At 44.3% G+C, this 27,171-nt stretch overlaps 1 protein-coding gene across 3 annotated transcripts in view; it reads right to left on the bottom strand.

Moving 5' to 3' along the window:
• The window catches only part of sema3fb (sema domain, immunoglobulin domain (Ig), short basic domain, secreted, (semaphorin) 3Fb), a 77,699-nt gene that overhangs the window by 19,582 nt on the left and 30,946 nt on the right, over positions 1–27,171 (bottom strand). For 2 of the 3 annotated variants that reach the window (XR_014601179.1, XM_084062775.1), the window contains exons 3-7: positions 9,312–9,472; positions 8,596–8,658; positions 5,639–5,758; positions 3,946–4,035; positions 1,172–1,265 (exon numbers count right to left, since the gene is read on the bottom strand). Coding sequence is in view for 2 of the 3 variants with exons in the window: in XM_084062775.1 (XP_083918901.1) it covers positions 1,172–1,265; positions 3,946–4,035; positions 5,639–5,758; positions 8,596–8,658; positions 9,312–9,472 (528 nt within the window). In the remaining variant the exon portion in view is untranslated. The remainder of the gene's footprint in view (positions 1–1,171; positions 1,266–3,945; positions 4,036–5,638; positions 5,759–8,595; positions 8,659–9,311; positions 9,473–27,171) is intronic. The other variant, XM_084062776.1, reaches the window with a different exon arrangement.

Below are 27,171 nucleotides of genomic sequence, written 5' to 3'. Positions count from 1 at the left end.
CCACACTGGACTGCAGCCCCCCTTGCATGTTTTGACCACAATGCAGTAGTCTTTCATCAAGTAAACATTCACAGTGTGGTCTTTAACCACTTTCAACCTGGCATCCATATTTTGGGCATGACATTAGAGATTAAATCTTCCAAAAATGTTCAAAGATAAAAATAAAATGTAATCATTTTGAAAATGTTCAAAAATAACAAATAGCTGATATACGAGCTCAAAATGTTTCACATGTGTTTGTACATTAGATAAGCTATTTTAGCTATTTGTCATATGAGTATAGGGCTTAAGTTAGGTTAAGTTAGCAGTTCATGTTATCTCTGTCACTGCGGCCGTGGACTCCTGAGTGTTATCAACAGTGTCCAATCGATGATGCCCAAGTGGAAGAGAGAGACAGATTCACCTTGGCTGTGAGGACCAGCTCCATGCTGGTCAGTTGGCACTGTGCTAATGTGGGAAAGTGGTGCTGGTGATTTACACCCACCATCTGACCCCACAGGAAGAGGATCACCTTTCACTGGCGGCAACTGTGTCTGTCTGACTAACTGACCTTGAGCACTGCACTGAGGACACCCCATTTGTGAGAGTTGATGAAAATGACTATATCAGCACCCAACTTGTTGCCTATTTATTGCATCTTTATTTTTCATGCAGTAGACTGATTCTGTGCAGATATGGGAATACATTCAAGATATTCTTTTTTTTCTTATGACGATAACAAAAGGTGGTGAGTTGTTTGGTATGTTCTGGAAGTCACAGGAGCTAAACTTATGAAATGTGATCCCACTAGTCTATGACCACCTTCATTTTAACCCTAACAAGGAAAGATTCCTCATGATTTTATGACCAGGCTGCAAAGAGCATTCCACTGCAATCTATCCCGTGGGAAATACGCACAGAATGGGACAGACAGTTGGCTTGGTCTCTCTGGCAATAACATTTTTTTTTGTTTTAAGTGTGCCAAAAATATGGCTATTAAATTGTGGTTAGGGGAGGTAGCCATATTAAGAAACAGCAGATTCAAGACAATGAATCCACAAGGGATAATGCTGCAGGGTCCATTAGTGCTTAAAGTGCTTAAAAATGAGGAACCAGGCTGGACCTCACCACACTCTCTACACTGATACCTGGCCCTATTTAAGTCATGTGACCAGACCCAAATGATACTCACTGATCAAAGCTGACACACTGTTGAGCTTCGGGTCATAAGAGCACTTTCCCTTCCCAGAATCCACTTTGCCCGGTTCCAAGTGGAAGATGTATTCCTGAAAATGGAAAGACTCATAAGAAACGGCAATAAATCCAAAGCTCCTCGTCTTGTCATCGTGATTCCCCCAGTGCAGGGAAAATGAGGCAGCGTGCACGCTTGCCCTGCCTCCTGTGGGACCTATAAGGCCTGACGGAGGATGAAGTATTAGAATAATGAGCATGCCTTCACACAGAAAAATACATGCAGGGCGAACCGGAGGATCTCTAATCCCTGTACATGCCACTCCGATGCAGAAAACAATGTGTCAAGGGTAGGGGGGCGGGGGCGGTTGCTCATCTTTGCATAACAAGCTGCATGCCAAATATCTCTCAGCCTCGTGGTGCCTATGGCTGTACAAACGTACTGCTGACACCTGTAATCCAGGGCAGTGAAAACAAGCCTCGGATGGAGGCTGGCTTGGCTGGGGATGACTGATGCTCCCTGCTCGTGGCAAAATCTGCATGCATGCACTGGAAGGTGACAGGCAGGTTCATTGAGGATATGGCTAAGTGGGAACAATCATTGACATGTGTTGACTCGTCCAGTAGCATCATTGCAGAGATCAGTGTGTGCCCAATCCCTATATCTCACTCTCATTGGGTTTTGGGGTTAAGAAGAGGGAGAGCGAGAGAGAGAGAGAGAGAGAGAGAGAGAGAGAGGGAGAGAGACATCCCTGTCCTCATCTGTCAACACCCACAGGAGAGAGAGGGAGGCCTTCTGCCAAACAATTCTCCATCAGATTGTCATGTCATGCACCCTTGTATGAGTCCCCTCTCACCTTTGATTAAAATCACTGTTCTATAATACGAAGGTGTTGGCAGCTGGCTCCTAGCCATGCCAAATGTTGACATGTTGATGTCTTCCAAAGGTCATAAACAATCAGATACAGTACCTCAAGGGGGTAAGATTTTCCTCTGAACTTGTTTTAAACTCCCCTCACTCCCTTCATTAGTGCTGCATGATTCACTATATATTTTTTCAGGTTGACAGAATTGTCCATTCAAATCTCTGCATATGTTTTGTGAAACGGTTGCAGAACTCAAACACTGAATGCGTGTGTCTGTGGCTCTATTCTTTTCTTTTTGCTGCTCTTCTACTTGGCTGCAAATGGGTGATGTTTGCTTTGAGCCAACAGGGCCTGCTGTGGGAGTTGGAGAGATGCAGTCTAGCCCTGCCACCCGTGTGTGGGAGAGGCTGGACCACATTCCTACACAGGGTGGAGCGGGCGGAGGGGTACGAGAGTGCAGGGTGCAACACATACTGTACTGCTGTCTTAAGTTGATTCTGTATACTGTATATGACAGCATATGGTTGTAAGAAGTGTGGGCAGAACGTTGCTGATTGTCAACCTAAATCCCATCGTTCTGATTTGCGGAGATCAATAACATAGTGTGGAAAAAATACCCTACTCTCTGCAATATGTTGACGCCAATTGTGTCATTTCACATCATCGGGCGTATATTCCATATGCTATATTATTGTTCTCCACACATCAGAACAAATAAGCAGAGTATTCTTTTAAGGTGAGATTCCAAAAATCCACTTAAGATTTCTAGCTTATATTTGATATAACCTTAAGTGAAATATTAACTCTCTCAGTGCCACACAACGAGATATCCCGAGTTTTTTCTGAATGCCCTCAGTGCCAAGAACGAAAAATCCCGAGTTTAAAACAAAATATATATATATATTTATTATTATTTTCTTTTTGGAAAAAAAAAAATCAGAACCCAAGATATCATTATCTGAAGATTTGCAGCTTCATCCACTCCTTGTTTAACTTGAAACAAGGAGTGGAAAAAGACTGTATCTCGCTTCCTAAGCATTTTTTTTAACTTTTGCTGGCACAGTATGAACATATTTTTTTTATTTCATTGGCACTGAGAGAGTTAAGGGGGGTTGTGCTACCAATCACATGTGTTAATTATTTATGGGCTTTGCTGGATAGGAGGAGGAGGAGGAGGAGGATGACATACAATGAATGTGACACAATTACTCACTCACACACACACACACACACACACACACACACACACACACACACACACACACACACACACACACACACACACACACACACACACACACACACACACACACCACCATTGAGTGTCGTATTACTTGTCACTTGTCAATGGCTAAGTTGATTACTAACTTTCCATGCAATGCTGAGTATGTGAAAACAATTGTGAAGCACAAAACCAAGCAGGCTTACACAAAAAGAACATAAGAGACAATGAGAGATGAGCGTGAAGAGGAAAGAAAAGGACCTGAACTAAAGGTGATGCAAACACTGACATTAATTATCACACAGACTGTCCAGGACAGACGCATGCTTGGTTGTAACCACAGGAACCCTAGTGTCCCTATTCTGGGGCAAACATTTGGCGAAAATAGCAGATCTACAAGCTCAACTCTGTGCAACCTAATGCGTTGTGAGCTTGTAGATTGCTATTTTCGGCAAAAATATTTGGTGTAGAGGGAAAAAAGGAGCGGACCTAGTATAGAGCCCTGGGGGACTCTATACACAAAAAAAAACGATGATGAATGTAAACGACAACGGCGGTGGTTAAAAAACTGCTACAACAACCGATGATGTCAGACACAGACAGACGGTAGCATGCCGGTGCTCCTAGAACGGAGGGCCTCTAGCCTACAGGCAGGGGCTCCAGGGCAGACAGGGCCCCACGTCCCACCTTTAGTCCAAGTGTCTCGTGTACGGCGGTGGCTTCGGCTGCGCGGCTAGCCCTCCCACCGGCCAGGGGCATCTGCAGGTGCATGGCAGTCTGGAACAGGAGACAGCAACACAGTCTGGACGTTACGCAACTGAGAGAGCAAAACCCATGGGAGCAATCCGTCCACGTTGGCTATGTGCGTTTTGCATGCTATCATTGCCATTTCCACGTTGGTGTGAGGAAATGTAGTTGTAGGGACAGCATGTTGGTCCATTCAACCAGAGGTTGTAAGAGCAACATTAGCTCTCTGTCTTGTGATTGAGTCAATAATATAGTCTGTCACAGCATTATTAACTGAAATATTTTCTTACTTCAGATATTATGGGAATTGTGTTCAAGGAAAGCAAATACACCCAAGGGACACCTTGGCTACAGTGGCAACCTATCCAAATGACACCAATGCTGATGTCTTCAATTATTATGCACAAAACAAGTTAATGAAATATGTCTGTATATGTGCTTTACATCTGTGTAGGTATGGACATATATCCTTTCAAGACTGTTTTCTCACACTTATCTTACTTAAGCGAAGGCTCGTGGGACAAGTCAGACCTGTCTGTTCAATGCACGTGACAGAGAAAATAACAGCCCTTTCATTAATAGACTAGAACTGGAACATTCCACCTGCTCCCCATAATGGGAGCTCTCTCTTCCAATTATTACCCAGCCTCATGGTACTAGAGATGCTGGCTGGCAGGTGGCCTAGGTGGCCTGGATGGATGGATGGAGGGATGGATGGATGGATGGATGGATGGATGGATGGATGGATGGATGGATAGATGGATGGATGGATGGATGGAGCCCTTCATTAGTAAATGGTTTATATAAAAACCATATGCAACAACAAAGCGGCACGAGGCACACCAGCTATTGCGGGTTGTCCATGCTGCACCGCATTCTCGGGGGAACGCTCTGAGGGAAATTTACTTTTTATTTATCCCCCTTTTTTAAAAAGTCCCATGATCATCATTAGTGAATAAGTGTGGTATTTAAAGAAGAGGGGGCTTGCTGTGCGGGGACGGAAGGGAGTGCTAAAAAGTGTGTGAGGGGGGCATGGGGAGGTGGTGATGCCTGGCTCAGGGAAGGAAATTCAAGAGGTCCCGTTAAAGAGTGAGACTAAACAGAGTAGTGTAACAGTGCACTGGGGACGACAGCTGTGTGCCGGTTAAGCTCTGCTGGCTGCCTGGGGCGAGGAGGCTGGAGACGCAGGATCATGAACATACTTAATGATAGAGGAAAATCATTGTGAAATTAACCTGTTGTAAGGTGACTTGGTTGATGGGGTGTCAGGAGAAAGGGAGAAAGTCAGTGAAGGGTGATTTATAATTAGTTGTGTGCTGGTGTTGTGCCCTGGAAATAGCAGATCCATAAGCTACCAACACATCATGCTGCAATGCGCTGTGAGCTTGTAGATCTGCTGTTTTCGGCAACCAAGTATAAATCAAGAGAAAGTGAGAGGAGAGTAGGAAAGAGAGTCACATCCAAATGAAATGATAATGTGTATGAAGTAAAGAGTTGGTTAGGTTTATGGTGTGGTTCCTTGGTAAATTAATAATAAATATGAACTAATCCAACGTTTTACAGTGTTATGTCTGTGTGACTGATGTGACATGAAGGTCACACTCTTGACCTTGCATCAGTATCGGATGCTAACCTGAGATTTGCGTCCACGGTTCACATAGGTACAGACAGGGTTGTAAGCTCCTGTCCCACAGACGTACAGATGAGTCCTGTTCCACGGCTCAATCAGACGGATGAAGTTGCCACACTCCCCCTTGGAGATACAAAGCCACAGATTAAACCATAATTCATGTCACATCATTCTATCAACGACAGGGCGTTCAGGAAGATGCTTTTTCCTTGAAAGAGGTATCAAATGAAAACGTTCTACGCAAACTTAGAGCCCTAAACCCATCCAAGGCCACTGGACATGACAACATCCCATCCAGATTTTTAAGAGACTCAGCCGAAATTATCTCTCCCTCAATAACTCATATAATAAACTTATCCATAAAGCAAGGTACTTTTCCTCAAGTCTTTAAAGTAGCTAGAGTAACCCCTCTTTATAAAAAGGGAAACAAGCTTGACCCAAGTAATTACCGCCCTGTTTCCATACTCTGTTCTATTTCCAAGATAATGGAAAGGGTTATACACGAACAAATAGAGAGTTATTTATCATCCAATAACCTATTATTTCAATTTCAATCCGGTTTTAGAAAATCTCATTCGACAGACACATGCCTGTTGTATCTGACCGACTTTATTAGGAAAGAGGTTGATGAAGGAAGATTTTGCGGTATGGTTATGCTGGATCTACAGAAGGCTTTCGACACAGTGCACCATGAAATACTTTTACAAAAACTCAGGGCTATAGGTTTTGATAGTGCTTCTGTTCAATGGGTAAGATCATATTTAGAGGGCAGAGAACAAATGGTGGACATAAATGGCACCATGTCCTCACTTCTACCACTAAAATGTGGGGTCCCACAAGGGAGCATACTAGGGCCACTCCTTTTTTTAATATATATTAATGACATGAAATCAGCTTGTGACTGCAATTTGTTTTTGTTTGCCGATGATGCAGCACTCTTGGTCTCAAATAAGGAAAAATCAGTGGTAGAAACATTGCTTAGCAGTGAACTTAAAAAAATGAGCATCTGGTTAGCAGATAATAAATTGTCTCTGCATCTTGGGAAAACAGAGTCAATTCTTTTTGGGTCAAAAGTAAAATTAAAGCGGTACCCTGGCTTCAAAGTGGTGGTAAATGACACTGAAATCCTGGCCAAAAAAGACGTTACTTATTTAGGTTGTATTCTGGATAATAAACTATCTGGAGAAGGTATGGCTTTAAGAGTTATCTCCAAGGTCAACCAAAGGGTAAAGTTTTTGGCCAGAGTATCAACATACATAAATGAAGGAGCAATGAAAGTTTTGGCAGCAGCACTCATACAGTGTCATTTTGATTATGCATGTACATCATGGTACAATGGTATCTCTATGATTTTAAAAAATAAATTGCAGACCTCCCAAAATAAATTAGTTAGGTTGATTCACAAGCTCCACCCCAGAACTCATCTCCTCCCGACTCACTTTAACAGCCTAGGTTGGCTTAGAGTAAAACAGAGAGTGTCGTTCTTGAAAATGTGTATGGTTCACAGGATTGTTGAAGATAAGGCACCCAAGTATTTATGCAAATATTTTTCAAAGGTCCGTGATGTGCATAGATACTCCACTAGGGGTAGCGCCACAAATTTTGTCCCATGCAAAGTTAAAAGCAAAATTGGAAAGGCTTCTTTTTTGTATTCTGCAGCTATGACATGGAATAGTTTGCCTAAAGTTACAAAAATGATTCGATCTACTGCCAGTTTTAAGTCTTCCCTCAAGAGTTTTCTAAATACCACATGGAACTGATTCTTCTCTCTTCAAACTAAATGTATGATTTTTGTTGTTTTATTTGTATTTCTATTTCACAGTACTTCTTGTTTTGTTTTTTGTTTTTCACTGTACATGGGACCACAATGGAAATAAGCCTCTGTGCTTTCTTGTGACATCCTTTTGACTCAGATGTGCATCTTTGTTTTGTACATATGCTTGTTGTCAATAAATAAATCAATCAATCAATCAATAAGCAAACATACAAATGTACATACATTCATGAAATGAACAGCAATCACAATTTACAATTTTGGCATTGGGCAGAGGCTCTTATCCAGAGGAACTTACAACGTTTAAAGTCAGAGTAAGCGGTAAGTAAGTGGTCCAAGAAATTGAGTGCTACGAAAACGAGTAGATATCAAACCTAGCAAGTACCGGTGTGAAATAACATGGTTTAGTGTGAATTATGAAATCTTGAGCACTATGAATTCACAAGCAGACCAACAATACTGGGCATCAATATATTGGGACTAAACTGTCTACCAGTGGTCTTACAGTCCCTGAGCTGGCAGAGAGGAGCTGGGTGAGATGATTGGGCTTCTCCAGTCTCATTCCAGAAGTCCTGGCTAGACAGGAGGGAACCAGCGTTTTACTGGGCCAAGACACAGTCCCACAGGTGAGCACTATTTCAATGAAAACTCTCCAATGATCATGAGAGTTTTTCTCATGGTGACCTATGTTTTTGGTATTTTGCAAGGATTTACAGATGAAAAACCATGCATATTTCATGTTTTCTTGCTGGTTTTCTATATCAGGGTGGATTCAAATCCATTGAACTGAATCGTAAATTTGGTTGTGCGTTTTGTCAACAGTTGTAATAATAATATTGTTATTAATAATAATAATAATAAACTTTAGCACTTCACAAAAGTAGCATTACACACACATGTAAACAGCATAGGAGACAGATAAAAACATGTTATTGTAAATAGGAGGTTTAAGCATTAAAAGCAACTTTGTAGAAATGTGTTTTAAGAAGGGATTTAACCACATGAACCCTAGCATCCCTATTCTGGGATGAATATTTGGTGAAAACAGCAGATCTACAAGCTGCGACGCATTGTGAGCTTTTATATCTGCTATTTTCGCCATAGAGATTCGTTATAGGGGACACCGGTAAACAAAAGTATTAAGTGGTCAAAAGAAGGCACAGATTCATCATACAGATGTACTTACATTGGTATCCTTTCCACTTAGAATGCACTCCATCCTTCTCTGGTGAGACACCGGCCAGTGAAGCTAAGTAAGCAGGAAAAACAGAGATCATTTGATGGTCATCATCCAACTGTCACACTATACTTTACGTTCTACAACACTGCATTTAATGAGATCAGGGATATTCAACCAAGGCTATACTGTATCATTAGTCCTGTGGGGTGATTGACCCCCATCACCCTGACCGAGATGCTCTCCAACACAAACTGGAGGTGAGATAGCTAAGATGGCTGCAGCTTTGGAGCCACAAAATTATAAATACTAGAGCCTGACCGATGCCAGATTTTTGCCAGAGTCTTAGCCCACTGATTACCCATGTTTTATCCATATTTTGTGCAAAAAATCAATTCTATTCAATTTGAAAAACTTGATTTGATTAAACTTTCTCAAAAATAGAAAGCTCACAGCACGACACGTTGTGACACGTGAGCTTGTAGACTATGTTTTAAGTTTCTGAAAAGGTTTGAAAATGTCCACCTAAAATGACATGCCAAAATAGGGGCTGAAAGTGGTTAAAAATCGGCTGCCTAATTGCTCATACTGATGTCGTAAAAAAAAAAAGAGAAGGAAATAACATATATAGGTCTGGCTCTAATAAATACTCCCCCAAAATAACAGAGCCTGTGAGAGACCTGGGGAGATTGTAGCAGAGCTGAGGTATGGCTTGCATGTCTTACAATGAGTGGTTCCTTGTTGATGTCATGGAGATCCAGGGAGAGGATGTAGTCCTTGCTGCCCACATACATGCGATCGTGATCCTCATCCATGCGGAGGATTCGGTAGTCGGTCGTGTTGAGAAAATAAGCAAAGTGGTGGGCAGTACCAGTAGACCTCAGTTCTGTACAAACACATAGACAGACACAAACAGAAATGTATCCTTTAATGACAGCTGCAACACACACACACACACACACAAACACATGTAGGTGTACACACACGTGCACACGCATGTGCACACACACATGCACACATCCACAGTTACACACATCCGTGCTCAACTGACACATTCCACATGCCACTCTTGCATACCCGAGTTATCTGATGGTTTTCCACCAACACTGTTGTAACATAATCCCAAAGATCGGAGACAAGTGCTACTGAATGTCTGTCTAGCTGTGTTGATGGCTCAATACTGCCTTTTGTGAGAGGAAGACAAGGTCTTCTAGGGGGTAAAGCTTCCATCATTAGCCATTATATATACAATAAATACATACATATATATATATATATATATATATATATATATATACATATATATATACATATATATATATATACATATACATATATATATACATATATATATACATATATATATATATACATATACATATATATATATACATATATATATACATATATATATACATATATATATATATATATATATATATATATATATATATATATATATATATATATATATATATATATATATATATATATATATATATACATACATACATACATACATACATACATACATACATACATACAGTACATACATACATACATACACATACACACACACACACACACGCACGCACGCACGCACGCACGCACGCACCACAGTGGAGTGGACAGCTAGATGGATGCTCTATCAGCCATGATCTGAGGGTCAAGGGGTGTGCTTCTGCAGCGACTCAATGCAGTCGACGGGTCCCACCATGTCAAGAGTAACCCTATCTCCCTATAGTTCTGTGCTGGAGTGCTTGTTTGATATGTTCTCCCTTGGTTCAGTGACAGCATGCAGGCCGGGGCCGTGCGGTTTAAGAGGCTCCACACCACACCATAGACAAACATACTCCTCCACAGCCTATAGGTGAAAGGATTTACCGGGTGGCACTCATATACTGTTGAGACAAACATTGAGGTTTTCACCCAGCCGGCTGGAAAGCCCCGTTTTACTATTTACCTTAGTTCTGCAAACCAGTAGACCGCAAACATTTTTTTAAAGCGAAAAATCACACATCCAGGATACCACGACTACTTATGTGTTGTTTTAGTGGCCAATATGTGGGCGAGGGAAACCCAAAGATAAACTGTGAAAACACAAAGTGGAGGTTGAGTATTTACACATTTTTATATGAGCACACGGGTGTTGAGTATGATTAGAGGAAGCAGGAAGAAACTCGTAATACCGCCACTGTGGAACGTCGGGAGTTTCAAAGCATAACCCAATGCCCGAGTGTCTAAAAATAAAAACAGTTTCAGGGCCATAAAATGCTGCAGGTACTGTAGATGATTAATAAGCACTTTGTGCAGGACCTGTTTCTAAACGTGTGGCTCAGCCCCAGCAATGTGGCATGCCTTGGGAAAACCCTAAGCTGATACGCAGTTATGTTCATTACAGAAGGTTTAAAGGTACTAAAGGATACATTCCGGTGCAGCTGCCTGGGTGTTTGCGGGGAAGTGGTCTGGATGCCAAGGCAGTGCCATCCACATGTCCACCACCAACAGGTCTTAAAATAAACGCCTTCTACAGACCATTCTAAACGTACTCCCCATGGAATCTGATATCACCACTCTTTCATGCCAGGTCTAAATTTAACACGGGGTTACGTCAATAACCAATGATTAATAGCATTAGATTTGCTATATTTATACAGTTTGATCTAATAATGGGGCCTACCGGGGGAATGTTTATAGGTCAGAGGGGTGATTGACAGCTGTCAGGGCCCTGTACAGGTGCTGACACATGTGGTCCATCGCTGTAATTATTTGTGTTGGAGACTTAAGTTGAATGATGAGTCCCTAACCACTCTGACCCTCTGCAGTGTTTATGTGCGTGTTTGTGTGCATGTGTTCATGTGTTCCTGTGTGTGTGTGTGTGTGTGTGTGTGTGTGTGTGTGTGTGTGTGTGTGTGTGTGTGTGTGTGTGTGTGCGCGTGTGCGTGTGCGTGTGCGTGTGCGTGTGCGTGTGCGTGTGCGTGCATGCGTGTGCGTTTCACACACTACACAGTAAAGTCCATCGGATTTTTATATTCTCAGAGTTAAATTAATACTGACAATGTTACTGTAGAGAATCCTATGTGTGTTTGCCAAGTATTACACACTAGATGGAAACGGCGCACTTGCACATATTTCACACACATGTCTCATACACTTGCCCCCACACACACACACACACACACACACACACACACACACACACACACACACACACACACACACACACACACACACACACACACACACATTCCAAGGGCCAATTGAAGCCCTTTCTGAGGCAGGTTGTCAGCGACTCCTCGTGTGTGTTTGTTGTCGGAGAGTAGCTGGATGGGACCATCTGTCAGCTGAGGGAGCAATGTGAACACTGCATAGCAACAACATACCATATAGAGCGCTCTACATCCAGCAACAAAAACATGCAATCCAACCCTGTAATGATCTGATAATGTATGGATAATGGGCTCCTAAATGTACGCTATGGTGAGTCAATAATCTATGCTGAGCGAAAAACATGCAACCCACATTTAGTGACCCTTAATAATAGAAAGTCACTCCTTCCCAAATCCACCATAACCAAATGTAAAGAGGTATATCAACATTACTGTATGTGAGGCATCATGCAACATATAATGTTTTTTATCAGTCTCTGTACTAGAGCTGGGCAATTTACCAAAACAATATTGAAACAGTAGAATCTCTAACCGACCTCATCTTGCTCATGTTACCCATGTAGGTAAATCGAATAATCGAGAAGCAGGTTTTTTCCCCTTATATAACAGATTGACGTTAACATTTTCGATTACCCACTTATGCCCTGTATTATACTTTGTTGTACAATGGTGGCATGCACAAATACGAGCCTGTAATATTTACAGTACAGATCTTGCCAGAACTATGTGGGCAGTGTAAAAAATACGTTTATAAAATAATCGTTCATCAATCGTTTGAAATAATCGTGATTTAAAGTCATATCGCCCTGCCCTACTCTCTATTATTAGTCTTTTGGAACAATAACAACTCTGATGTGTGATAAACTGGACCCAAGTGAATGCAATTCAAACACGCATCCTCTGTTTGTTGTAATTGTGTTATAAATTAATCAAAGCCAGCAGACTGGGCTGAAATCTCCTTTCATATATCTTTAAAACAGTCTACGAGACCAGTTGTTTCTCTTAGTCATTAGGGGGGCGATCTCTTCAGCAGTTAAACACTGTGCTCATTGTCAAACCTAAAAACCACAAGGATGTTTTATACCACAGCGATGAAACTTCCTAATGTCTCAACAGGGGTAAACACACACACAAAAAAATCACACAGAGAGAAAACTGGACGCAAAATCATGTGAGCACGCCAGCTACTCGACATTATCCTCTATTTTTTCACTCCTTGTGTTTCCTCCCATAATGTGTCTCCAGGCAGACACAGGGGAGTGTGCCTCTATGAAATGTCTGTCCAGGACTTATAATGACAGCAGGCTGAGCTCTGCTGCTGCAGTGCTCTGGAGGTCAGGCCACCTGTGGAAACAAGCCCAGCAGGTCCCTGGCCTGAGACTGGGCCTCGGCAAACACCCAGTCACAACCCGCTAGGAAAGACACGCAGGGGAGGGGGGATTGTGGTGCCTCGTGCATGATCAAGATTAATGGCAAACTGTGGGTTTGACAGCGTCCTGCTCTCGCCGTCGCTACATTCAAAAGACGAGCCTTCCTCCTTTTCTGGGGCTTGACGGGGGATTTATGGATGCAGTGTTCATTCCAGTTATTTGACGGTAAACAGTCAACAGTCTCTATGCACCCATGTAGCGGAGGGCGATTACAAGTTTGAGCAGGAAAGGAACTCAGGCTGAACTCTTCTCATCTTCTCTGCAGCCACATTACACGACAGCGTTTTCTGCCTACGCAGGCTTAGTCTGCAGATTTAGAGGGCCAGGGCGCAATGCACAAGCACGTCTATTACAGCCAGATCAACTCTTAAAGTAGCCCATTACTGTGTGTAGGGTTTAGGCTCATTCTGGGGGGTCTGTGAGCACACAGAAGGGGGCTTTGTTTAAGGACTGCATCACTTCCCGCCATGAAATGGCAATGGCTCTATTAGAGGTGAAAGTAAGCTGGTTAGGGAATCTGATCCTTCACTCTCTACAACTCTCTCTTCACTCTTTCACGTACCTTGTTACACGTGCACGTCCACAGTCACACACACACACAAGAAGGTTGGTCTCCCTTTCACTTACTTTCTTGCTTGCATGCACGCACACGCACACGCACACACACACACACACACACACACACACACACACACACACACACACTTGAGTGTGCGCACGCTCCCGCACAAACACATACTTGAGTAGCATACAGAAAGGAAGCCGATCACACAGTAGGTGAAGCTCAGAGTTCTCCGGTGAGTGGCGATCCTGTCCACTGTCTTCAGTCTATTGAACATGGACAATCCCCTGCTCTTTCCCATGCAACTCAAGGTGCTGCTGGTTGCAGCTTACCGCCAGTTCCCACAACTCAACACTGTGCCCTGGCCACCAGGGAGGTTTAATGCTGGTCGGTGAGCATAACAGGGTTGATCGATTTTTTTTCATTGACAACAAGCATATGCACAAAACAAATGATTGCACATTTTGGCCAAAAGGATAACACAAAAAAGCCAGAAGGCTTATTTCCATTGTGGTCCTATTTAGGGCCATGTAGGACAAGGCCCAAACCTACTGTCTCTTGAGTCTCAATCTGGGAACCCATCGCCAAATAAAAAGGAAAAACAGCGCCCTCTGCTGTTTTTTACTCTTTCACTTGGCTCTGGGCCGAGCTTAATGTAGCACCCGTGCTCAAAGAAACCGGGGTTTTGGTCTGCCCTCAGCGCTCCACTTCCGGTGGTGCGCTTATGTTTTCATTCCCACTAACAATATTTCTACACAGAACACTAACACCACTTCTCCCAGAGAACATGGATCGTTTTGGTTATAAGCCCACTTGTTTCTATGATGAAAGAGCAAGTTAAAATGTGAATATCTTTCCGTGGTTTTGTCTGCTCCAAGGACGCTATTGTTGAATGAGTTTCGTTCTGTTTTCAGTGGGAAGGGAGCGCGGAGACAGTAAATCCCGGCCACTACATTTGATTGGGTAAAGCGCGGCCTGCTTCCTGATCTGAAGGCACGCCCACTTGTAAGCTAACGCACACACGTTCTGAACGGGGCTCTCGACAGATTCAGTAGCGTAGCTCTGAATCTGTTCTTGAGAGATTACTTGAGTCTTAATGCCATCATCTGGCACACAGAGTTGCTAGAGTATGTGTACATTATGTGCACATTGTTATAAGCGTATACATGTGGGAGAGAGCTCTGTATCGGTAGGATGTTTTAACAGTTTTCATTAATTCGACTGCAGTAAAAAGCTGAGATAATTTGCCCTATGGCGATAATATGTCAAAATCAATTATAGTTCTGAGTCATTTATTAGTGGAAAGTTTAGACACTGCATGTACATGTTGGAGGACAACTTACTTTTTTATAGAACATTTCAAAGATCATGTGCTTTTTCATTGATATCCTTGGGGTTAGAGTTGGGGTTGGGTTGCAGAATAATGTGTTAAAAAAAACAATAAAGCCTTTCCTTGCCCTGGGAGAGGGGAGAGATAAAAGGACCGAGAGGGTGAAAAGTCGTATCGTGTCATGGTGAGCAACTGCTGCTTAAGGAACTCATGGACTATGATCGGCTGTCAAACGCTGTTGTTGTGGATGGTGTGGATGGATTTATGGTTCCTTAACCATAAGATGCAGCAGCTTATCCAAGAGCAAAGGAACCAAACCACAGAGTGGAAAACAGCAGCCTTCAACGGTTCACAGAATGGCTGTGTACCCCCAAGGGTGACACATGTTGATCAAATTTTCACATTGTATTTGTGAATGAATAAAGCTATGGATATACTTATTGCACATCGCCTTTGTTGCTCTCGTTATCCAACCTCAGGCAAACGACATGTGTCACATATCCCATACGACGTAACCATAAAATATTTCTAAATTATTTTAATTAGCCGATCTGTGAGCTTGTAGGTCTGCTATAAAATGATAAAATAAAATATATAATTTTTTGTATTTATATTTTTTGGCCTATAATGTGTGTATGGGAGTGTGTGTGTGTGTGTGTGTGTGTGTGTGTGTGTGTGTGTGTGTGTGTGTGTGTGTGTGTGTGTGTGTGTGTGTGTGTGTGTGTTTGTGTGTGTGTGTGTGTGTGTGTGCGTGCGTGTGTGCGTGCACACGAAACATGTAACTATCACTCCCTTTGCAACCCCTGAATGTGATGAATAAGAATGTATTCTTAGCCAACATGCCTGGTTAAATAAGGGTTGAATGTTAAAAAAAGAAAAAGGCGGCAATCACAGAGGGGAGACATGCCTCGCTGTCAGGATGGGCCCTCCTCCTCCTCCTCCCCCTCCTCCTACGAGAATAGTTGGCTGCTGACTCTGATCTCCAGGGCTGCAGGTCTGCATGTTATAGCATATCTCTCCATCTCCAATTAATAGCCCACAGGCCCAGTTTACTTTGGAAATACGTTTGGACAGGAACATGCTGAGTTAACTGGTGTACAGCACAGCCCAAAAGATCTCATCTCCAGCGATGATGAGACACATATAGGCTAATGTGAATGTGAATGTGAAATAAATTCCCACTGTGCTGTCAAATGTGGGAAATGGGAGAGTGAATTTTGCGTATCATATTCAAGCTAATGCACCCTCCTCTGTGGTGCGCTTCGGAAACATGAGAGCTTCCTCTCATTAAGGAAAGATTACTGCATCTAGTATGACTTAAGAGTGCACAGTTCACCCCATGCTAAACTTTCCTGGCAAGTCTACAAGTCACATAAGGCAAATGATTGGATCATGGAAAACTCGAGTCTGTACAGTATGTTTAAGCATAACACGCAGTGAGAGAAACAGGGAGAAGACATAACACATGTAAAAACACACACGCACACACACACACACACACACACACACACACACACACACACACACACACACACACACACACACACACACACACACACACACACACACACACACACACACACACACACACACACACACACACACACACACACACACACACACACGCACGCACACAGTGCAGCTCACATTAGCTGCATGCGACTGATCAGGGAGCTCTGCCGCGTTACATATTTCTTTGGTTTCAGACGGGGTAAATTAAAAGTGCAGGTCCCTGCCAACGATGAAGCAGAGCATGTTAGAGCTTGAAGCGTGCCCTGGCCCCTGTTGAAAGTAGGCCTACTGGGGGTAAGAAAGAAGGGGAATGGGGGTAGAAAGAAATAATAAAAGGCAGAGAGTGAGCGATGAATTGAATGAAATTTTGGGGTCTGTGGCTTTGACACTAAAATAGAGAAAGAGCTATTCATGTGGACTCCCAGCCACCTGGACGATCCAGGGTTCTGCGGTTTTCCTCCGTGCAACTGGCAACTGTAACCATTGCGTCAGTCAGTACATCCTTCTATTCGGGGATGACAGCCTCATCAGAGCGGAACAACAGGGATTTGAGGGCTGGAATGCTCACACAGGCCGCAGACGCTTTGATCCGAACGACGCTGACACATTTATCAATGGACAAACAAGGTGGTTATTAGGGACTGATTAACCCATTAAGACCTGAGGCCGATTCTACAAATGTCTTCTAAATCCTAACAGTTTTCTGAAACACTTATGTTGCTACTGTATAGTATCAGTGCTTCTCAAACTTTGTCATGTCAAGGACCCCCAAAATGATGTGTATTTGGCCGCGGACCCCCATCTCAAAATATGTTGTTCCAGGGACCCCAAGAAGCAAAGATTTGAGTTACAAATGTTCGCTTAAAAAATATATTTTCAAAGATTTGCACACATTTTCCTGATTTTTCAAAAATAGCAGATCTTTATAGAAAAAGTTTAAAATAATGGCTAAAGTGGTTAAAATCTAAAATGACAGATGCGCTCCCGGTCGTAACGGGTTAAATCATTTATGGACGTGTGATAAAAAGGTGTAGAGGAATCTCCTGTTGGCTTGTGGTTGAATGACGCTGTACCGTAAGCAGTGTCCTGAGGCGGTTCCTTCCAGCCTATGTGTGAGGGACGTGTGTGAGTTCACACACCAGAGTGGCAGAAGTGATAATTAGGGTGTTTGGGGGTGGTGTGGGGGGCATCAAAGGCTGTGCTTGTCAGGGATACAAGCCAAATAGTTTGAATGCTGTCACTGTACCACAGGAATGCTTCAGAAAATAAAATCTTATTACTTTACAATATGCCCCGTTTCTTTTCAACTGTGATTATGGAATCCCAATGCTGTTGACATTATTGACATTCAGGTGAGTGTTAGGCTCCCTGCTTGGACTCAGCTGTCTCACCTTTTTACAAGGTACAGTGATGGGCTGAATCACCCTGGCAACATTGCCACCAGTTTACGAGATTTGTCTGACATCTCGTTAATTTGTCTACTTTTCTTAGCGCTCGTAATATTTAGGAAGTGCCTGCTGCATGACTGTACACTGACCCATTTGTTGTCCTGGGCACAACTCAGGTTGGGTGGCTGGGTTTACAAAGAGTGTGGTGATGAACTTGGGAACTGGGCTGAGTCTGAACACTCAGACAGCTGCTATCTGCTATGTGATCAGACACACCAAGTCACTGTCATTCAGTCCAAGCAGTTACATGGCTATCAAATGCTGCTCCAGGAGATTTACTTTCACACAGCTATTGTAGCCACAGTTTGCAGTGAGAAAATGGTTTTGTTTTTTGCATTCATGTTTATCAGGGTTTGGACTGATGTTATCATTCAGTGATACATGTTTCCAACTACTCATGAAATCTCATGAAATCTTTTAGGTTTTTCTAACGTTTGAAGCTTGTGTTTGACTATTGGCATGATGTGTGGTATTTAACTGTTGGGTGTAAATGAATTTGCACCTCATTGCCAAGTGTCCCAATGTGATGGCTGACTCAGCAGCCACACATTGAGCCTATGGTATGGTGATTCCTTTTGGTTTATTTATTTAGTTGGTTTATTTTCAGTTGTACATTATACACAATTGCCATCTAATATATGTAACCACACACAACCAATTGGAATAACAGTTTATTGTTCAGTTGTTTTTCTATGAGTTTGTTTGCATTTGATTTGACTGAGTTTTCTTTGAGTTACTAGTGCTGTGGGAGGTTTCTGACGGACATATATGGACATGAGGGGCTGGCCAAAGCAGAGGGGATCAGCTGCTATGGATCTACAGCTAATCTGGACAAATCGGACTGAACCACAGTCCCTCTGTACCATGGGGTGGGGCAGGGGTTTTGAGTGTGTGTGTTTAATGGTAGTCTTTGTCTTTTCCCCCTTTTTTGTTAACAGTGGTCTGACCCATCCCTATATATGTCCACCTCCTGTGTCATTCTAGTTAGTCCAGTTTTCAGTTCAGTTGTGTTTGTCTGTTTAGTTATTTAGTTTGATTTGTTTATTTTGAGCACATTTATTGTTTGATTATTTTGAAGCAAAGCACAAAAAGAAAAATAAAATACCAAAAAAAAGGAACATTCTTAAACCAACAACCACGTTTCCCTGTGTCTCTCCTTCCGACCAACTCGGTCCCTGACAGATGGTGGCAGTGGTGGGACAACGGAGGAGAGCACAGGTTTTTTCTTTTTCCCCCCACTTTTTTCTCAAAGTTTTTTTCTTATTTTTTTTTTTTCTCTCCAAACCCTGAGCAATGAATCGTGGTAGAGGAAGAAGAGGATCACCAAAGCCGACACAGGATGAGGAGGTTGAGGAGGATAGTCCAGACTCTGGAGGAGCCTCTGAGATAAGCCGAGAGCCAACACTGGCAGATTTGGCCAGTATTTTTCAGGACCACATTGGCAAACAGGAGGCCCGGGATGCTCGTCAGGAGCAACGTTTTGAGGCACTGAAAAATCAGTTCCAGCAGATGCAGCTGGAGGTGCAGGCTCATACTTCCCCGGGCCCAGAACGCAATGCAGGTGGTGAACCTGGTCCACAGGCTGAAGCAGCAGCGTCTCCAGAGGGCTCCCCAGACATCGCTAACTCAGGTCGGTTCCGCTTCTCTCCAGAGCCTAGATTGGAAAAATTAACTGAGAGTGATGATATTGAACATTTTCTGACGACTTTTGAAAAAATCTCATCAGCATGTAGGTGGCCTAAATCTGATTGGGTTTTCCGCCTAATTCCACTGCTTACTGGTAAGGCGAGAAGTGCCTATGTACATATGGATGTTGATGAAACTCATGATTATGAGAATGTTAAAAATGCCATTCTAAGAAAATATGACATTAATCCAGAGTCCTATAGGCAGAGATTTCGCTACACAGATATTGAACCGGGGGAAACCCCCAAGGAACTGTATGTAAGGTTAAAGGAGCTGTATCAGAAGTGGATCCGACCGAAAGATAAAACTGTTAATGATGTTGGTGAAATGATCATTTTGGAGCAATACTTACGCATGCTATCCCCTGAGCTACAGATATGGATCAAGGAGCATGATCCCCCATCGGCAGCAAAGGCTGCGTCACTGGCTGATGTGTTTGTGGCCGCCAGGAGGAAAGGACAGCCATGGAGCTATAACAACTGGAGGGAAGCAAAAGAGAACCGCTGGCCCACCTCTCCTCAATACCACCAGGATGCAACACCAGGTGTGGGTAAGGCTCCCATCAGGGAGAACCAGCCAACAAATACACCAACAAAACGGTTTAATAGAGTACCCACTTGTTATTTGTGTGGACAGGAAGGCCACATACAACCAAATTGCCCAAAGAACCCACTCAAGCTCACTCAAATGTGTGTGGTGCCTCGTAAAAATGATTTACAAACTAATGATGATCAGTACATGAAGATGGCAACCGTCAAAATTAATGGAAAGACTCTGAAGGCCCTAATTGACACTGGCAGTGATCAGACCCTGGTGCACCGGAAATTCGTGCCACCCAATGTTATTTGCACTTCAGAGACAATTCCCATCTGCTGTGTGCATGGAGATAAGAAGCCGTACCCCACGGCTGACATGTACATTGAAGTGCAAGGACAAACGTACCTGTTGAACATTGGAGTGGCAGACAATCTGCCCTTTTCAGTCGTGTTAGGTAGTGACCTGCCTGTCTTGTTTGATTTGTTACACAAACCTCACAGTTGTAATGTTGCAGTAACCAGAGCCCAAGCCAAGTTGGTAGATGAGCCATCAGTAACACTCAGTACCCTGCCTTTTTATGATGCAGACCTAGACCAACAACCCGGGAAAGCCCGAAAACCACGCACACAAAGGAGGCAGGAGAAGTTCCAGCATACTGTGGTAAAACCCTTAAAGGAGGTAGCTCCAGACCTGCCACTGGGTTTTAAGGTGCCCTCAAATATGGTGCAGATGCAACAGGATGACCCCAGTTTAGCCACATTGTTGCAAAATGCTAAAGAGGGGGGGAATGGGTATTTCCTACAGAAGGGTATGCTCTACCTTCAACATGGACCAGTTAAGCAGCTAGTCGTTCCCAGGTTAGCCCGAGAGTCAGTACTTACCTTGGGCCACTCTGTTCCCTGGGCGGGCCACCTAGGGAAACACAAGACCATAGCGCGCATTAAACGACACTTTAACTGGCCTGGTCTACAGGCAGATGTTGACCAGTTTTGTAGGACTTGCCCTCAGTGCCAGAAGACATCAGCCAGAAGACCCTCGAGAGCTCCACTTCAGCCTCTCCCCATTATTGGCACCCCCTTTGAACGATTAGGTATGGACATTGTTGGTCCAGTTGAAAAAAGTAAAGCCGGAAACCGTTACATGCTGGTGATTACAGATTACGCTACTAAATATCCAGAAGTGTTCCCTCTAAAATCCATCAAAGCAAAAGCTGTGGCATTCTCCTTGGTGCAGTTTTTCTCCAGGGTGGGCCTTCCGCAGGGGATTTTAACAGACCAGGGCACTAATTTCATGTCCACCCTTCTGAAACAGGTTTACCAGCTGCTCGGCATCAAGGGTGTGCGAACGACCCCTTACCATCCGCAGACAGATGGACTAACGGAGAGGTTTAACCAGACCCTCAAGCAAATGCTCCGTAAGTTTGTCGATGACACTGGATCTGATTGGGACCAATGGCTACCTTACCTCCTCTTTGCATATAGGGAAGTACCCCAAGCCTCAACTGGCTTCTCTCCATTTGAACTGTTGTATGGTCATGAGGTGAGGGGACCTCTGACTTTGCTGAGGGAGGCTTGGGAAGGGGACCAGGCGGGGGAGGAGGGAGCTGTTGATGTAATAACCTATGTGGTAAAGATGAGAGAAAAGCTGCAGAAGATGACGGAACTCGCCCAGCAGCACATGGCCGAGGCCCAACGCTATCAGAAAACGTGGTATGACAAGTCAGCACGACAGAGGTCCTTTAGCCCAGGACAGAAGGTTCTGATCATGCTACCCACCAGCGACAGCAAGCTGCTGGCAAAGTGGCAAGGGCCATTTGAGGTGGAGAAACAACTTGGCCCTACCACCTACCAGGTTGCAACCCCAGGGCGGCCACGCTCCCGTAAGGTGTTGCATGTGAACCTCCTAAAGGAATGGTCTGAGAGACCAGAGAAGACGGCAGGGGTTATGCTGATCAGAGCGGTGGAGGAGGAAGAGGCAGTAGATGACCAATATCTGCCCTCACCTGCCCCCGCAGTGCTTGATCTAGGCCATCTGTCAACGGATCAACAAAATCAGGTGAAAGCTTTATGTAATCCTCAAATATTTCAAGAATATCCAGGACGCACAAATATTGTTGAACATGATATTGTCTTAAAAAAAGAGGCTGACGTAAAACGTATGAGTTACAGGATTCCAGAACGCCTCCAGGGCTCCTTGAAAAAAGAGGTGGACCTGATGCTGTCCCTGGGCACCATTGAGGAATCCAAAAGTGAGTGGTGTAACCCAGTTGTTTTAGTCCCAAAGAAAGATGGCACCATACGATTTTGTATTGATTTTAGATACCTGAACTCTGTGTCAAAATTTGATTCTTACCCAACACCACGTATTGATGACCTGATTGAGCGACTGGGCAAAGCAAAGTACCTGACCACCATTGACTTATGCAAGGGCTACTGGCAAGTGCCTCTTTCCAAACGGTCTAGGGAGCTGACAGCCTTTCGCACTCCATGGGGGCTTTTCCAGTTCACAGTCCTGCCATTTGGGTTGCATGGGGCCCCGGCAACCTTTCAAAGACTGATGGATCAGGTATTGAGAGGATGTTATCACTATGGATGTGCATATCTTGATGACATTGTGATTTTCAGTGCCACTTGGGAGGAGCATCTCCAACATCTGGGGGAGGTTCTGGGGCGAATCCAATCTGCGGGCCTGACCATTAACCCTGCAAAGTGTGTGTTCGCCAGAGCTGAGACTGAGTATCTGGGGTTTGTAATTGGGAATGGGGTCATCAAACCACAGGTCCACAAGGTCCATGCTATTAATTCCTGTCCCCCACCTAATACCAAGAGGCAGCTAAGGTCCTTCCTTGGCATGGCAGGCTTCTATCACCGTTTCATTCCCAATATGTCCGATAGAGCTGCTGTTCTCACAGACATGACCGGGAAAACACGGCCCAATGGGCTCCGGTGGACGAAGGAGACATTGGCAGCCTTTCAAGACATTCAGCAGGCTCTGGGTAAGAACCCCGTCCTATACAGTCCAGACTTTGAAAAACCGTTCATTTTACAAACTGATGCCTCGGAGAGGGGGCTCGGAGCTGTCCTTCTGCAGGGCCCACCGGAGGACCAACATCCCCTGGCGTTCATCAGCCGCAAGCTGGAGCCAAGAGAGGTGCGGTATTCTACAGTGGAAAAAGAAGCCCTGGCCATCAAGTGGGCCCTCGACTCGTTCAAGTATTACCTCCTGGGGAGGGAATTCACTATCCAGACCGACCATAAAGCCCTCCAGTGGATGCAGCGGATGAAAGACACTAATGGCCGCATCACAAGGTGGTACTTGGCCATGCAACCGTTCCGATTTACAGTGCAACACATCCCCGGCAAACTCAATGTGACGTCAGACTACCTCTCTCGCTGTTTCAGCGAGAGCTCCGAAGGGGGGGAGTGTGTGATGGCTGACTCAGCAGCCACACATTGAGCCTATGGTATGGTGATTCCTTTTGGTTTATTTATTTAGTTGGTTTATTTTCAGTTGTACATTATACACAATTGCCATCTAATATATGTAACCACACACAACCAATTGGAATAACAGTTTATTGTTCAGTTGTTTTTCTATGAGTTTGTTTGCATTTGATTTGACTGAGTTTTCTTTGAGTTACTAGTGCTGTGGGAGGTTTCTGACGGACATATATGGACATGAGGGGCTGGCCAAAGCAGAGGGGATCAGCTGCTATGGATCTACAGCTAATCTGGACAAATCGGACTGAACCACAGTCCCTCTGTACCATGGGGTGGGGCAGGGGTTTTGAGTGTGTGTGTTTAATGGTAGTCTTTGTCTTTTCCCCCTTTTTTGTTAACAGTGGTCTGACCCATCCCTATATATGTCCACCTCCTGTGTCATTCTAGTTAGTCCAGTTTTCAGTTCAGTTGTGTTTGTCTGTTTAGTTATTTAGTTTGATTTGTTTATTTTGAGCACATTTATTGTTTGATTATTTTGAAGCAAAGCACAAAAAGAAAAATAAAATACCAAAAAAAAGGAACATTCTTAAACCAACAACCACGTTTCCCTGTGTCTCTCCTTCCGACCAACTCGGTCCCTGACACCCAACAAAGCCATAAGAAATACACGCACAACCCCATTAAACACACACAATATTCGTACAGCCGTCCAAGTCAAAGCTGATGCATCTACAAGATCTCAAGAGAGTTGGCACATCTCCAGATGCCAGCATCTGATTATGTCTGTTGTTCTGTAAACTCTGCTAATCTAGCACAACTTTCTCACGGGCACTTCCTGTATATACAAGATAGCAACTGCATTGATGCAGGAATGATCACAGAGCACCAAGACAGGTGAAGTTTGTAGATGATGGCATTTTTTCCAGTATTTGACTGCTGACGTCCCTATTTCCTAGTATAGTTTAAATTCACCAAGCTGATGGTTGGCTGAACACAGAGCTGGGGATAGTCTGCTTAAGTTGGTGTGAGCATATTTTTGGCTGGACGTTACGGAAGAGGTCGGGAGACGGATTCAAAAGTCTGTCAGTTTGAGCCAATCAATCAGCAAAGAGTTGAGTAGGAGAAGGGGCGTGAGGCGGCTGTATTTTACACACAGAGACGTTGTTGTTGTGCAAAAGAGTGAGGGCGCTATGTCAGAGATTTTTTTTCTAGAAGGGATCACTGGCGACCCTTGCCGCTGTAACCCTCGCCCTCTGGTTGTCGGCCAACGGTGCACCAGGTCTATTTTGACTTGCAGAAGAGTTCTAATCAGCAACTCTCTGGGTACATGCAGAGCCACGTTTGATAGACCTCCAACAGTTTCCTTCAACACATTCTCTCTTCATGTCAAACATTAGCAGGAGTTGTTTGGGTTTGCATTGGGCTTCACGCTTCAAAGCCAGTGCGGAGGTGTGACACAGTCGTTGAAGAATGCCACTGTGATTGCGCAGATCAGGTATATACTCAGTTAGCTACGAAGATAAATGACAAGGAACAATAACAGCACGAGAGGACAACAGCTGCTCAGCCTGGCTTAAGTCCTCTCTTTTTAGGAGTAGAGGATAATGGAGGGGGGTCAGAGGCTCTGCCACTGAGTCACAGATCAGATAGGACAGGTCATTCACCGCACGGCAAAGACTGGCAGGACAAGGAAATGTGATCTGCACCTCGTGTTAATGCCAGAGAGAGAGCCTGGCGTGCATAGCATCAGTAATCTCTTATGATACTTTGCCTGTGACCTGCTGGTCAGGCTTCACTGCATCCTCTCTATGAATGAATGCATGTCTAGGCAGGGAGATGGCCTCGGTGCATTGCAGGTGTGTGTGTGTGTGTGTGTGTGTGTGTGTGTGGGAGGGGGGGGACATGGTCACCAGCATGCCTCTGTGTTACTTTATGCTCAGTCAGAGGGCATCTACACATCCACGTCTTTATTTCCCTGCACTCCATACTTTTGTGGGAGGGAGGGCCGCACTAATAGTCCCAGATTTTCACTGTTGGGAAAGCAACACGTGAAAAGCAAGGCCATGATCATCAGTCATAACGATGAGCTGGGATGCCTCTCTGTTTACCAACACTGCCAGTGCCCTCGACCCCTCATCCAGGCAGTGGGAGTTTCACCCACCCTATAATTAGGACCCTCTCTAGTGCCCCCTCTCTTCAGCCTGCTTCTCCGCCCCTTGCTAATGGCACCAATTTGTATTCACTGTCAGCTCCGATGGGCTCTCATGCGGAGAGATGGCCTTATCGCGGAGCCTCTGGCTCCCATCACCTAAAACCTTCTCCTGTTGCCTGCTAAGCCAGCCATGCTGATAGACGGGGGAAGGGTCGGTCGGTGTGACTGGAGGCTGGGGGAGGACTGTGTGGGGGAGGCCTACATTTTCGTCTCCATCTGTATCTAAATTCTTGTCACAGCAGACAGATGTTACGCTACGCAAACAGTGCTATCAGCTAATGAACAACATGGGGACATATCGCTGTGTTGTGCGCCGGGCTGCCTCGATTCCAGGTTATTATTTGGATATCAACCAGTGAGGCGCCGGTTGGGTTTTAACAAGTCGATAAAATGCTGTCGCTGCAGCGGGAAAGACAGATTGCAGCTGCGCTCTCTGTTCAAGTGAACATCCCTTTCACTTCGAAAACCTAGGCTGAATATGGCGTGAAAGCAGGGGAGAGAACTAGTAGGGAACAAGATCCTCCCAGGAGGGCCTTGATCTAATCACACACATCTGCACAAACACCACTCTGTTTTAGTGGAGGTGTGTTTTATTAACAATACAGCTATGTGGACCATTCTCCCATCCATCCCCTGTGTCTACTGTGCAACCTCACTGTACACACCATGTGTGTATGAGTATGCATATGTTTGTGTGCAAGTGCGTGCTCGTGTGTGTGTATGTGTGTGCATCTTCGATTAATCGCTGTTGTAAATCAGTTGCATTCTATGCTAGGCCACCTCACATTTGAAGCTAAATGTAACCTGACTGGATGTTACCTGCACTATGTTATCGGAACTATAACTATGGAAGCCATTTCTGTTTGTTATTGCAGGGATAAAAAAAAACCTGCGCTGTGTGTTGATAGGAGCTACTGTTGGGATCGCTGGTCAGAAGGGCTGAGAATACTACCGACTTGAGCTGGGAGCCGAGGTCAGAGGTCACCATGCCGGAGCGGTAGAGCTTTATGCTCTGGTTTAATCTGGGATTAGCTCAGGGTCAGGGTTATCTCTCCACAGCCTGAGTGGAATCAGCAAACAGGGATTGCCTGGGGTAAAGTGGCATTACTGGCCGGCCTGGACGAAATGGAGATGTGTTTTTTATGCAACAGAGGAAGAGGTGTGTGTGTGTGTGTGTGTGTGTGTGTGTGTGTGTGTGTGTGTGTGTGTGTGTGTGTGTGTGTGTGTGTGTGTGTGTGTGTGTGTGTGTGTGTGTGTG

This window comes from Gymnoscopelus microlampas (genome assembly GCF_963454915.1).
Source record: "Gymnoscopelus microlampas genome assembly, chromosome: 7".
Lineage (NCBI taxonomy): Eukaryota > Metazoa > Chordata > Actinopteri > Myctophiformes > Myctophidae > Gymnoscopelus > Gymnoscopelus microlampas.
Note: the sequence above shows the minus strand (reverse complement) of the source record. Positions and strands in the feature narration are given on the sequence as shown.